The 13454-nt window shown below is 52.0% G+C and overlaps 1 protein-coding gene across 18 annotated transcripts in view; it reads right to left on the bottom strand.

The window, feature by feature from the left end:
* Nucleotides 1-13454, bottom strand: part of Pax2 (paired box 2) — a 92971-nt gene that overhangs the window by 37369 nt on the left and 42148 nt on the right. For 11 of the 18 annotated variants that reach the window (XM_076563172.1, XM_076563170.1, XM_076563167.1 and 8 more), the window contains 3 exons: nucleotides 12970-13055; nucleotides 10630-10749; nucleotides 4307-4375 (listed from right to left, as the gene is read on the bottom strand). In XM_076563172.1, the coding sequence (XP_076419287.1) occupies nucleotides 4307-4375; nucleotides 10630-10749; nucleotides 12970-13055 (275 nt within the window). The remainder of the gene's footprint in view (nucleotides 1-4306; nucleotides 4376-10629; nucleotides 10750-12969; nucleotides 13056-13454) is intronic. The other 7 variants (XM_076563171.1, XM_076563168.1, XM_006988170.4 and 4 more) reach the window with 2 other exon arrangements.

The raw sequence follows: 13454 nt of genomic DNA, 5'->3' as shown, positions 1-13454 counted from the left end.
ACGCCCTGTCTCCAGTGGAGATGAGCACAAAGGATGCTTTGAAGCTGGCCTGCCTCGGGGAGGGAGGGATGCTGACATTTCATAAGGATGGCCAAGTGAGGAGCCACCTGGAAGCCAGGCCACAGGGCTGCTGGAAGGGAGCGAGAGAAGGCTGGCCTGCAGCAGGTTTGTGAGGCCTCTTGTGTGATGCTGTCAAGGTCAGCAGGTTTGGGTTCACTGAAGGGTCAGGATGGTTTGAATTACTGGCTCTGCTGCAACTAGGCTCTGAGGCTCATGACTGACTCCCAGCCTGCGCCAGGCCCCACCCTCTCCCAGACTGTCTGGCTTTTCCACCACTGTGGGCCAGAAAATGAGGTCCCAGACAGCCCCAAGGCCACCTTGGCTCTGAGGAAGGCAGGATGGGGAAGGGTCGCTGCCTGGTCTCAAAAGTCTAGGAGGCTGCAGGCATCCTGGACCTCTCAACCCTTTCGTTTTCTTCATATCCATTCTGAGGGGTGTCATGCCAGCGGCCTGTCTTTCCCCATTGCCCACTGGTCTGCAGAAGATGAGGGCACCCAGGAAGGGGAGCCCACAAGCAGCAGGACCCAGGGAAAGCCCTGAGCCTGGCTCTTCCCTTCCATGTCCAGAGCTGGTGCTGGGGTGGGGGTGGGGAGGAGAAGAGCTGAAGCAGTGGATTTCTTGCTTCATGCCCTTGCTGGGAGTGGGGTGGGAGGAGCCAAACCCACCCACGGGGTTGGAGGGCGGTTGCCGGGGGAAGATGAGGAATGGAAGACATACACGGATATGATGGGTTCTCATGTGAGGGTGACTACAGGAAAGATGTGGAAGACATGCTTGCCTTTGCAGAGAATGTGTGACCTCCACTCAGTGTTCAGGAGCAGAGGGATACAAACAATCCCCTCTGCAGCAAGTCAGCACCTCCTCTCCTGGGGAAGCCACCCTCCGATCTTTCTGTCAATGTACAGACAATGTATACATTGTATAGACAACCGTGCTGTTGTGGGAAACCTCAGAATATTTTAAGCAACTCACTCTTGAGCCACAAAAGCACGAACTAGCTGGAAAAAAGGAAACATGACAGTTTGGCTCTCAACTCGAGTGTAAGACTACAAATCTGCACCTGTCCATCCCACACAGCCATGGTTAAACCCGGTACCTCCCCACAGAAAAACACGAGTTACCTCTGCACAGAGCCCACGGCAAAGGCTTACACAAAACATCGACACAACCTGCATTTGCTTCTGAGGAGTCACAGGCTCATGGCCAATGGTATCCAGAGAGTTTGGCTAAAATATGTGATCTAACCGAGATAGAGAAAAAACCTGCCGCCGGTACAGCCAGTCTCATTTCCTCGGTTACCAGGAAGGCAGAACCAGAACCACGAATGAACGTTCATAGTGGGGCTCTCTCTGGAGTCCTGGCGACCTTTGAACTTAACTCCTTCTTTAACTGGATAGTAGCCAGTTTGGAGTCTTTGCTGGAGATGAACGTAAATTGAGTGTTGTTTAACATAGTTGAACCCCAGCACTTGTCCAGACAGGGGGCTCCCATACTCGGGCCAAGGGACCTGTCGCACTGAGGCAGTCTGTGACAAATGCTAGGTGGTACCCAGCACACACGAAGCCATAAAACCCCAGTGTGACCCACAGGAGCCTTAGCTCTTCCTAATTCCAGCTTTTGTTTTTCCTGGCTTCAGTTACCTTCCATTTGTTAAGTGGATGGGACTGGAGAGATGGCTCAGCGGTTAAGGGCACTGGTTGCTCTCCCAAAGAACCCAGGTTCAATTCCCAGCACCCACATGGCAGCTCACAACTGTCTGTAACTCCAGTTCCAGGGGACCCAACACCCATGGCAAAACACCAATGCACATAAAATAAATAGATAGATAGATAGATAGATAGATAGATAGATAGATAGATAGATAGATAGATAGATAATATTAAGTGGAAAATTCCAGGAACAACAATTCATGGGTTTTCAATTGTGTGTCTTTCTGGGTAACATGATGAAATGCTGAGCTGTCTGCTCAGTCCCACCCTGTGTACGAAGCAGCCTTGAGCTCACTGTACTCATACTGTACCCATTGGTCACTTAGTGGCTGTCTCGGTTATCAGACTAACTTTCGCAGTACCAATCTAGAATTGCTCTGTTTTAAATATTGTTGCTGTTTATCTTTTACTGTGCCTAATCTATACATTAAACTTTCGTATGTATGCGTTGGGAAAAACAAAGCCTGTGTAGATAGAATTGGGCATATAGGACTCTTCATGATTTCACGTGTCCACCAGGGGTCTTGGAGATACGTCCTTATGGGTAAGAGAGGACTACAGTATTCTCAAGATATGAATCAGATAGCATCCCCCCACTGTCTCCAGCTCACTCTCACTGTACTCTTTCCCAGACTGTGTGTGTGTGTGTGTGTGTGTGTGTGTGTGTGTGTGTGTGTGTGTGTAAGGATTAGGTGGGCACAACTGTACCCAGGTGCTTGACTTAAGTTAAAGAATCAGTGCAATATCGTTCTGTTGGCCCAACATGTGCAACCTTACAGTGTCTTCTGACTCCCCTCAATGCTTCTCCCAGTTCCTTCAGGCTGTATCCGGTCCCACTGAAACAGCATGTAGTCAGCAAAACTTCCTGTGTCCTTCCCATGGGACAAGCTCCAAGACCAAAGGCCGTTGAGAAAGTCAGACTCCATCTACAATCTCTACCTCTAAATCCAGCCCACACTCCTCTCGGGTCCCAGAAAGTCTACCTATCCAGCCTTGCTCACCTGCGATACCCACCCCTAAGCTGCCGCCGCAGCAAGCCATACCCAGAGATCCAAGGCCAGGAGAGCCTCTCCTCTTCCCCAGGATCTCCCTTGCCTGTCTTGCCTGACACTGGTTCTCTTCCCATGGCTCCTCCAAAGGACAGCTGGGAAGAGCTTGGTGACCAGGGCACGCCTGGTTTCCATTAATGAGATACACGAGTGTAAGGCAGCCATGGAGGCAGTCTACAAAAGGAGGCGATCACGGGCGGCCAGGAGCCGAGCTGCTCAGGTAATTGGTTTATCTATCTGGAAGCAGGGGGAGCAATCTCAGCACAGACAGACTAGCAGTAAAGTCTCTTCCTTAAGGCTATTTCCTTTGTCTTTTCAATTGCTTGCACATCCATGTGAGAGAGGGAGAGAGTGTTAAAGAGAGAGGGAGAGGGAGAAATGTTAATTTGTGAATTAATGGCTTTTCTCAGCGGAATTGTAAATTCAAATGTCACCTCACACGGTGACACTACCGCTGGTCTGCTGAAGAAGCAATGATAAGATCCCCCACCTCCCTCAGTGCCCCTCCCTCCCCAAAGATAGCTGTGGAGTGGAACATGCTACTTTTAATTTGCAATAACAACACAACAGAGGTAGACGGTAATGACTGCCTCTGCCACCCTCCTCCCAGCTTCCTGCCCCCCAGTCCAGGTGGCTCCCCCATTTCCTCTCTGCCCACCCCCTTCTGAAGTGCCTCACTTCACCCTGCTGCCCCCACCCACCCCAGCCAGGGGCTGATCACAGGGGGGGTGCCTTTGGAAGGCTGCAACCCTCTCTTCTCCTTCAATAATCAGGGAATTAATGACCCTGAAGTTAAAGTGAGGCTGATACCGAGGCCCTGCCCAGCGCTGGGAAAAAGCCCTCATTGTTTTCAAGCAGGAGGCGGGCAGCAGTGAGGGAGATTCATGGATGGAGATTGAATATGCAATTTTCTTTCACCTTGCCAAGAGCTGCCCCTGGGCTGTGCCTGGCCTAAATTTTTCCTTTTACCATCTCTGCCTTATCCGGCCCTCCCACCTCCCTTCCATTCTTTCCAGAAAATTACCTTCAAAATTGATTTCCACTTTTACAAACAAATATAATGGGAACACAGGAAAAAACTTGGGCCGTGATGAATTAGGGCTGTCAGGTGCTTCCAGGTCTCCTTTGCCTTTGTTTTACTACCCGATCCACTCTTTGTTTTTCCAAGGGCTGGAAAAACTGCCCCCATCCACAGAGCGGCTGACCCTCTGGGCCACCAGGCCTCAGCCCCAAACCTCTGTGGTGGCCCATGGTGGAAGAAGGGATCCAGGCCCAGAGACTGTTAGCTTTCTTATATTTTTGGTTGTGAGCCTAGCCTTTAACGGCTGAGCCATCTCTCCAGCCCGACTGTTAGCTTTCTAAGGCCCCCAGTGAACGCCTGTGCCTCGGCCTCCAGTTGGCTGTCTGCCCTTAGGACCCATTTCTCTAGCCACGCCCCCCGAGCTATTCCCCTTAACCCCCACACCATGTTCCCTCTGGCCCTCATACCTCTTAAAGTCCAGACCAGATGCAAACCTCCACCTCCTCTAATGTGGGCAGGATCAGTGTATACCTCGACTAGAGTAAATAAGAGACAGACAGACAGACACTGAGAGATCCCGAAGGACAGGCAGGTTGATTGGGGGGCCAGATCCCCAAGCTGGGAGACCAGGCTCCTCTTCAAAGAGATACAAAAGTTCTGAGCTGCAAATTACACACAGCCTGAGTGGGAAGGACTAGTTCTTCGCCTCAGTCTCCCTCATCTTAGGGCCCAGCCACTCTCAGGGGTGGGCTTAGGACAGCCCACTGATTTGTCAACAGATGTAGGTTGATAGCAGTGGGTTCTTGGGGCTAAACTATATGCAGGCCCATCCAACATCCACAGTGTTGAGCACTCAACATGCCTAGGTCTGGCTTAGGATTCTCCTGGCTGCTGGTGTCAGCATGTACATGGCCTTATAATACTCTCTCCAAACATGTGCATTATCTAAAACACTGCATGCCTTCCCAACATGTGACATTCCATACCCCCTCACTCCTAAAGGTCTCAGAGCGACATCACACACACAACACACTTACATAAACCACAGAAATATCATATGTGGTTTAGAAAACAAGCATCTAGCCTCCAAGGTAAATAAACAACCTTGCATGTAGGAATAGAAATGCACACAGAAGGACAGAGAGATTAACAGTCCCATCTTAGATAAAGAAAGGCACTTTTATATTGACATGTGTAGAAAACTATGGTGGACGCTGAAATGATGAGTGGCCCATTAGGTAACCACAGAGCAACAAGTGGACAGGTGGAGGTAGACACAAGGGTCTCCACCGTGCAGGTGAGGGCAGCTGCCTCATCCTTTCCCGATTAGCTTGTCCCAGAGTTACAAAGAGCCCCGCTGGGGTTAGGGAGTCTAGGCCCGAATAGACTTCTTTCTGTCCTCACAGCTTCATTTCGTCCTCGTAAAGTTGGCACCTGCCAACTAGACTATTTTTTGCCTAGGTACACAGTGATCCATCTTCCAGGGTGGAGCTGGCTTAACACTTTAGAGTAGTGGTTCTCAACCTTCCCAAGGTTGTGACCCTGCAATATAAGTTCCTCATGCTGTGCTGACCCCCAAGCATAAAATTATTTTTGTCATTACTTCATAACTGTAATTTTGCTAGTTAGGAATTGTAATGTTAAAAAAAAAATCTAGGGGCTAGAGAGATGGCTCAGTGGTTAAGAACACTGGCTGTTCTTCCAGAGGACCCAGGTTCAATTCCCAGCACCCACATAGCAACTTACAATTGTCTATAGCTCCAGTCCCAAGGGATCTGACACCTTCACACCAATGCATATAAAATAAAGTTATTTAAAAAAAAATCTGCTAGGTTGTGGTGGTGCACGCCTTTAATCCCAGCACTTGGGAGGCAGAGGCAGGCAGATCTCTATGAGTTTGAGGCCAGCCTGGTCTACAGAGTGAGATCCAGAAAAGGTGCAAAGCTACACTGAGAAACCCTGTCTCAAAAAACAAAAACAAACAAACAAACGAACAAACAAATTCTGTGTTTTCTGATGGTCTAGGTGACCCCATGAAAGGGCTATTTGGCCCCTAAAGGGGTCGTGGCCCAAAGGTTGAGAACCACTGCTCTAGACACCTAATGTTTTAGAAACCTCTCCATAAGAAGTAAGGGTTGAGCAGGGTGGTGATGATGTAGGCCTTTAATCCCTGAACTCAGGAGGCAGAGGCAGGAGGATCTCTGAAGTTTGAGGCCAGCCTGGTCTACAGAGTGAGTTCCAGGACAGCCAGCGCTACACAGAGAAACCCTGTCTCGAAAAACAAACAAACAAACAAACAAACAAACAAACAAACAAACAAACGAAGTAAGGGTTGTTACTACCACACTTGACAGAGGAGCTGGGGTAGAGAAATGACTTCCCCAAGGTCACACAGCTGAGTTCTAGGATTCCAGTCCAGGGTTCACAGTTAAGGCAGGGCTGTGTGGAGGCTTCGGCCTGGCAGGCCTTAATCACGCTTCTTCCTTCCTGATAAGGAGTTTTGAAACCTTCTCTTGCTCAATCTAGGGCCTCTAACCAGGTGCTGGTCATGTCCCTAGCTCAGTCCCCTTATGGGCCCCAAGCATAGCCTGAGCACTGCTCTTGGGGACTTTTAGGGGGACAGTGAGGAGACAATCTGCTTCTTCTAGCACCAGCAGCAGCCAAAGCGGCAGGGAGCTGTCCACGCAGTGCCGGGACTCGGCCATTTGCAGCCATGCAACCTGTCCGGCCTGCAAATGCACAACCTCGCCAGCTTGGCACCACCCCGTCGCACAACTCCTTGTACACCTAATTAATGGAATACAAAATCATGGCCCCCTGCAAGCCCACCCACCCAAGGCTGGTACCTACGCGTCTCCCTCCCACAGATCAGCAGACCCTCACCATAGGACTTCATCTGGATTTGGGGACAAGTTATAAAACTTCTCTGTGCTTTACCCCACTGCCAGTGGACAGCAGTGCACTCGGCTGTGGCTGAAAAGAGCAGGGGCGGGTGTGTGTGTGTGTGTGTGTGTGTGTGTGTGTGTGTGTGTGTGTGTGCAAAAGACAGTTTTCTGTGGTTGGTTTTGTTTTCTTTCCAGGTTGGGGATCAAACCTAGGACGTTACTTATGCCTACCAGGCAAGCACTCCACCGCTTAGCCACACCCCCAGCCTGGCTTTAGTTCCTCGGTCTGAAGATAAAGAGGCTATTACAACTCTGTTTTCCAACCACAAGAGCCAAGGTGTGTAACATTCAGGGAATTATGTTTCTTAATACAGCGGCCCATGGCTGTTGGGTGGAAGTGAAGGTTTCAGCAGGGCATTGATGAGGATTTCTCCTCCTTGGATTGGTACACAGCCTGGGTCCCAGGCGCTTCATGCATGTTTTCCTTATCTCCCCCTGGTCTTTCTGCCTGGGGTCCTGGATCCCTAGGAGGCGAGTCCGAGCTTCTTGAGTGCCACATTTCTCCAAAGCAAGTCTGAGTTTTTGCATATTCCCCACAGGCCAGGGCTTGGGAAGGAGTCTAGATCAGCTTCCCATCCCAACCCTGAGTCAAACCTGATTAGCCCTTAATGAATATCCCCATGATGCTGTCCACATTCCAAGGGCCAATGCCAGCAACATTCTGGTTATTGCCAGTGCGACACCAGTAACCACTGCCGAGAAGGCCTTCATTAATGCCAGCACACACTGCGGTCGTCACCCTTGCTAATGCCTACCACCTCATTGCCCAATGGTTAGAGCTAAAGAATGGGCCGCATTGTGAGGCGGAAGCCAGAGTGGCTTCCTGGAGGGCAGAGGGACACCCAGCTTGCCTCAAGACAATCTAGGGAGATGTCACTACATCTGAGGTCAAAGGAGGGTCAATACAGTTGATACCTTTAGGACTCTCCCAGAGGAAAATGGCCTGGTCCTCTAGTCCCCCTGGGTCTAGTCCCTGGACATACATTTCAACACTCTGTGCCCCCTCAGATCAGTTTCCTTTTCACCCAAAGTCCTGGCCCAAGAGCTGAAGGGCACACCGGTGTTTGTGCAGCCTATGCCCCAGGCTCCTCCTGCGACAACGACAACGGACTGGCCTGCCAGCTGCTTGCTACCTTGGCCTGACTGCAGAGTTGGGCTACATCATCTTGACACATAATTATCTCCCCATTCTTAATCATCTGAGCTGCGCCCTAATGCAAACTGGGCCCTGCTGCTTGGAGGCCTCTGGAGTGGGGGAGGGGAGGAGCCCTCCAGATCTCCCTTTGCATTCTCCTCTCTCTCCTCTCCCTTCCCACCTGGGTCCCATGGATCAAGACTGAGATGGTGGTTGGGGAAAGCTGGCGTCCCTCCCAGGCCCAGCTTCCAGGGAAAGGACAGCTCCATCTGGCCTCGGTTTAAGAGAGAGAGAGAGAGAGAGAGAGAGAGAGAGAGAGAGAGAGAGAGAGAGAGCAAGAAAACCCCCACAAAAAATGACAGGGTCCCCGCCCGATGTTTCTTGTAACCTGGTTAGGCCTAACAGACGAGCCTGTGAGGCTCTCACTATCCCTCACTTGGAGATTACAGCTGTTTCCTGCACTGCCACCCTGCTGGAGGCCCCAGACCAACCCTGCTCCTGTGTCTTCCTGCCCAGATACATTTAGGGCTACCTCTGCTTTCCGAGAAAAGCCTGTCCCCTCTTACATAGCTCATAGTCTTGGTCTCTTCCTGTGACTCTGTCCACTTGGGCTCACTTCTCAGAGCTCCCCCTTTGCCCACTCAACTCATCCTGGCCAAAGCCACCCAGCCATTGCTGTTCACTGGCTTGATGCGTGAGACAGACCTCCTCAGCCATGCCCTAGGGCCTTCCTCAAAGAGCAGCCCTTCCTGGCAGTGAGCTTCCTCCCTGCTTCCTTCCCCATATAAAGGCCTGGCCAGATCTCCACCACACCATATCCGATGGCCTTTCTGCTCTCTGGACGCAGTGTTTAATGTATGCGCTAGAGTATAAGCTTCCTAAGGACAAGAATCACATCTTGTTTGGCTCAGGGACCTTCTGTACCAAGCTGTTCTCATAGCTGACAGGCAGAGGGGGTTGTCGCTGAATTGAACTGACTGGAAACAATGGATGTGAGCAGGAGGAGGGGAGAGCATTCTGTTCCTGACCTGGCTGGCTGGCCCAGCCTGGGTAGTCCCGCCTCCCTTCACCACCCATGAAGGCCCAGGCAGCAGAAGGCACACAAACCCCCTACCTCAGACCAATGAGGGAGAGCACAGAAGGGTTCCCATGACCTTCCGGTCCCCCTGGACATCTCACACTCTAAACAAGGCAGGTGGCTAAAGAGAAACCCTTAGGGTTGGAGGCAGACTCGACCAAGGCACTCAGGGTGCCAGAGAGCTTGGCTAAGGCCTGCATGTCAGAGGCCCCAGGGAGAACCAGGGCTTAGGGCCTCTCCCGTAGCCTCCCCCTGCCCATCAGGGGCTGCCGCCAAAACAACCACAATGAAATTTAGTGAGTGGCAAAGGCCGTGGCAGCCAAATGGATTTGGATATTTTGGAAGAAAGAGAAATCGAGCCAGACAAGCTGTTTCCCTGTGAAACGAGGCCATTAGGGCTTCTGGAAGGAGGCCAGCACCAGGTCATCACTGTCTTGCCAGGCCCAGGTCTCTCCTGCACTGTGTCCCTTCTGCTGGAGGCCAGGACTCTTCTGCTGTCTCTTCACCCTCCCCAGCCCCGCCTGGGTCTGGAGAATCCAGACTGCAGCGTAAGGAATGTCATCTCTGTCCCTGTCTCTGTTCTTTACCCTCTCAAGAAGAGCTTGTCTCTGCTTGGGATGACCACCGAAACTACTGTCCAAACATGACATTTTCTGAAGGGAGAAGGAGGCGACGCCTGGTTCAGATGCAGGGACAATAGCATACATTGAGACTTCCTTGAGCTAATGGAACATATGGTCACTTTCTCCTTTATGTTCATATCTGCGGGTTCTGTTTTACGGAGAGTATCTATAGAATCCTATACATCCTGCAAAGACCAGGAGTTACTACTTCCCTAGCTGGGACCATGAGAGAGTTGGAGCAGGAAGCTGGCCTGAGATATTGGTGTCTGTGTCCATCTGGGTGCCCAGGCCTCACACTCCAGAAGAAAACTAGCTGGCCACCAATGTACCACCAGTGCCGCAGTACCTGAGAAGCACCTTGTCCCATGCGTATGCTATCAATCTCTCCCCTGATTTTCTTTTATCCTCTGTCCTCCTCTTAATTCCCCATTCCTCTTAACTGGGTCTGTGCTATCTGAGGTACTGGCTGTACCTCGAGGGCTCAGGAAGAGACGAGGGAGTCAAACGGTGTCCACTCTCATGATCAAGAGTATGGCGAGGCCCTATGTCCACCTTCTCAAGTGGTTTCAACGGGAGCAGTGTCCATGTGCTACAGAGAAGGGACCCAAGGGTCCTCCATGTCTGTATCACCTGCTACCTCTAACTGGGATCAAGTGAGGTCAGAGTAGGCTGGCCTTCCATCCCCAGGTCAGATACCAGCTATCTCCCCAACCTCTACAACCTTCTCAAGGTAAACAGTTGATGCCACTCCTCCTGGCTTCCCATGGGGACAGCTGGGGTGAGTCCCAGCAGAAGGTGAGACCATCGGGGCCGAGCAGATGGTGAAGCTGGTGGCCCCACAGCAGCCTCCCTCCCTCACTTCAGGAACCAGCAGGGCAGTGGGGGTACCAAGGCTTCGCTGCTAAAACTGATCTCACAGCACAGCAGCTGCGAGGCCAGCAGAAACCGGAGCCCCGAGTCCAGGGACAAAGCATGCAAAGGGGGGCCAAGGCTCTTCCCTCCGCCCTACCTTCATCACGTTTCCTCTTCTCACCGTTGGAGCGAGGAATCCCCAGGATCCCATTGATGGAGTAGGATCCCACTGGGTCATTAGAGGCGCTGGAAACAGGAGGGGAGGCCGTGCTGGGAACTGGAGGAGAAGAAGGAGGAGACACCATCAGGACAGCAGTTGTGACTGAAGCCCCAGGCTGGGACAGAGAGGATCTCATACCCCCTTCCTTCTGCTGAGGCTTGAGGGAGGAGTCACTCCCACAGACAGACAATACAGGCTGTTAGCACTTCTGCCCAGCTTCAGGTGAGTGGTGACCAGTCAACCCAGGCCTCCTCAGCCACCTATGGCATTTACTGGTCCCTCAAGCCCCTCCCCTCAGATGGGTGTACTATAGGCCCCCAAACTGCCAAGATGAGCTGTCTAGAAATTGCTCCAGTGACCTTCTCTATGGCATAGTTCCAAGGGTGCCCTCTGGAGCCACGCTTCTAGCATCCACCTAATGCAAAGGCTGAGCAAATCCTTCCAAAAAAAACCCCAGCTCACTGCTTCTCAGTCTCCTGGGTGGAGTCTTTGCCAGCCCTGATTTAGAGTCTGAGGTTTCCTCAGATCTGTCTCTGACACTTGGAGAGGCATGAAGCTGGTCCCCAGAAGCAACTCTCTCTCCCATATGCTTCTGGTCTTGAAATCGATGGAGAAGTTCCTGCTTCCCTCTTGGGGACAGGCCAGTGAACACATTCACTGTGCCATGATCAGCTCAGGTATAGCTCAGCACCCCCCTCCCTCCAGCACAGTGACCCAGGCCTGGTGAACAAGGGCTCCTGACAGCCCCAGCAGAGCTGGTCCAGCCACTTCCATCTCCTGCTGGTCAGGAGAGAAGAAAACCAAGGAGAAGTCAGTGTGCCTGTGCACAGGGAGGTGGGGCTGGGGGTGGGGACCTGGAAAGCTGCAGCAGGTGTCCTGACAGGCCTGGGTTGTATCCCTGAGAGCCTGCGAAGAGTTAAGAGGGCCAGAGAGGCAGAGAGCAGCAGAAGAGATAAAAGAGCAAACAGGCCAGAAGGAAAGAGGCCAGAAGGAAGGATGGAGGGAGACAGAGGGACAGATCCACAGCCAGACACATGAGGGGAGGGAAGAGGCCTGGGGAGGAAGGAAGAGGTGGGGAGAAGAGAGAAAGATAACTAAAAAAATTTTTTTTTTAAAGTTGGGGATATAACTCCATGGAAAAGTGTTTGCCTACCATGCATAAGGTTATGGGTTCTATCCCTTCCTCCCCCAGAATTTTTTTTTTTTTTCCAGACAGGGTTTCTCTCTGTAGTTTTGGTGCCTGTCCTGGATCTTGCTCTTAGACTAGGCTGGCCTCGAACTCACAGAGATCCACCTGGCTCTGCCTCCCGAGTGCTGGGATTAAAGGTGTGGGCCACCGCACCTGGCCTCCCCCACAATTTTTTAAAGAAAGATTTACTTTTTTGTTGTTGTTTTTTTCGAGACAGCGTTTCTCTGTGTAGCTTTGCACCTTTCCTGGAACTCACTCTTGTAGCCCAGGCTGGCCTCGAACTCACAGAGATCGCCTGGCTCTGCCTCCCGAGTGCTGGGATTAAAGGCGTGCACCACCACTGCCCGGCAAAATTTACTTTTTGTTTTGGTTTGTTTGTTTTTCAAGACAGGGTTTCTCTGAGTAGCCCTGGCTGTCCTGGAACTCTCTGTAGCCCAGGCTGGACTTGAACTCAGAGATCTGCCTGCCTCTGCCTCCCCAGTGCTGGGATTCGTGCACCACCACTGCCCGGAAGATTTACTTTTTTAGATTTCTGTGTATCTGTGCATGAATGTGCACATGCGTGCCTAAGGAGGTCAGAATGGTATCCGATCCTCTGGAACCGGAGTTACAGGTGGCTATGAGTCTTGCCTGACATGGGTGCTGGGAATCACACTTAGGCCCTCTGTAAGATCAATACATGCTCTTAACTGCTAAGCCATCTCTCCAGTCCACTCCCCTCCCCCCACCACACACACACAAAAAGATGTTATTAAAAAGATGAAGTAAAAGAGTAGATTTGAAACAGTGTAGGACTTAAGGAAGGACATTTGGGGAGAGTAATCAGATGATATAAACGATGATGGAGAGGAAGGAATGTTCAAAGGAGAATGACTGAGGGATGGCTGGGGGCGGGGCGGGGAGAAAGGGGAGGAAGACACAGACTAGGGAGGCCATGTGGGAGGCACTGATCTAATGTCACCAGGGAGGCCCTAGGAGGGAAAGGAGTGATTGGGGCCCATGGGCCCATGGATCTCCCTGGGGTGGGCAGTTCCCAGGGCTGGGCTGTGTTTTCCAAGTTGATTTCCCTCTTTCCTGAGCCCTCTTACCGATGGTGTGGCCAGGGGCAGTCACTCCTGTCCCTGCGCCATCCGGTGTCGGGTGGAAAGGCTGCTGGACTTTGGTCCGAATGATCCTGCAAAGCACAACAGCATTACACATCACAGGCCCCGTCCGGGCTCACCCTGCCCGGCAGAGGGGCCCTGCTGAAGCCTCACCCGCCTGCCCGGCCCTCCTGCCCTCCCCCACTGCTGCAGGGCAGGTGGTTTCTCTCCTGGCTGCTCTGCAGTTTGCTTAGCAGCAGCCCTGGGCAGAGGTGGTCTGCATTCTGTCCTGCCTTGAACTCCAGCTGAACTGCAGCTGGAGTTTGGGCAGCAAGAATTAAGGCTCCATCAAGAGGACCACAGCATCTTTTCCATTTCTGGGGGGCGAGGACTGCCCTGGTGGCTAGTGGCCCACCTGCCTTCCCCAGCCACACTTACGTAGCGCCTGGGACCAGGAACGCCTGGGTTTCCAACTAGGACCAAAGTTAGGG

Source organism: Peromyscus maniculatus, chromosome 1 (assembly GCF_049852395.1).
Source record: "Peromyscus maniculatus bairdii isolate BWxNUB_F1_BW_parent chromosome 1, HU_Pman_BW_mat_3.1, whole genome shotgun sequence".
In the NCBI taxonomy this organism is placed as follows: Eukaryota; Metazoa; Chordata; class Mammalia; order Rodentia; family Cricetidae; genus Peromyscus; species Peromyscus maniculatus.
Note: the sequence above shows the minus strand (reverse complement) of the source record. Positions and strands in the feature narration are given on the sequence as shown.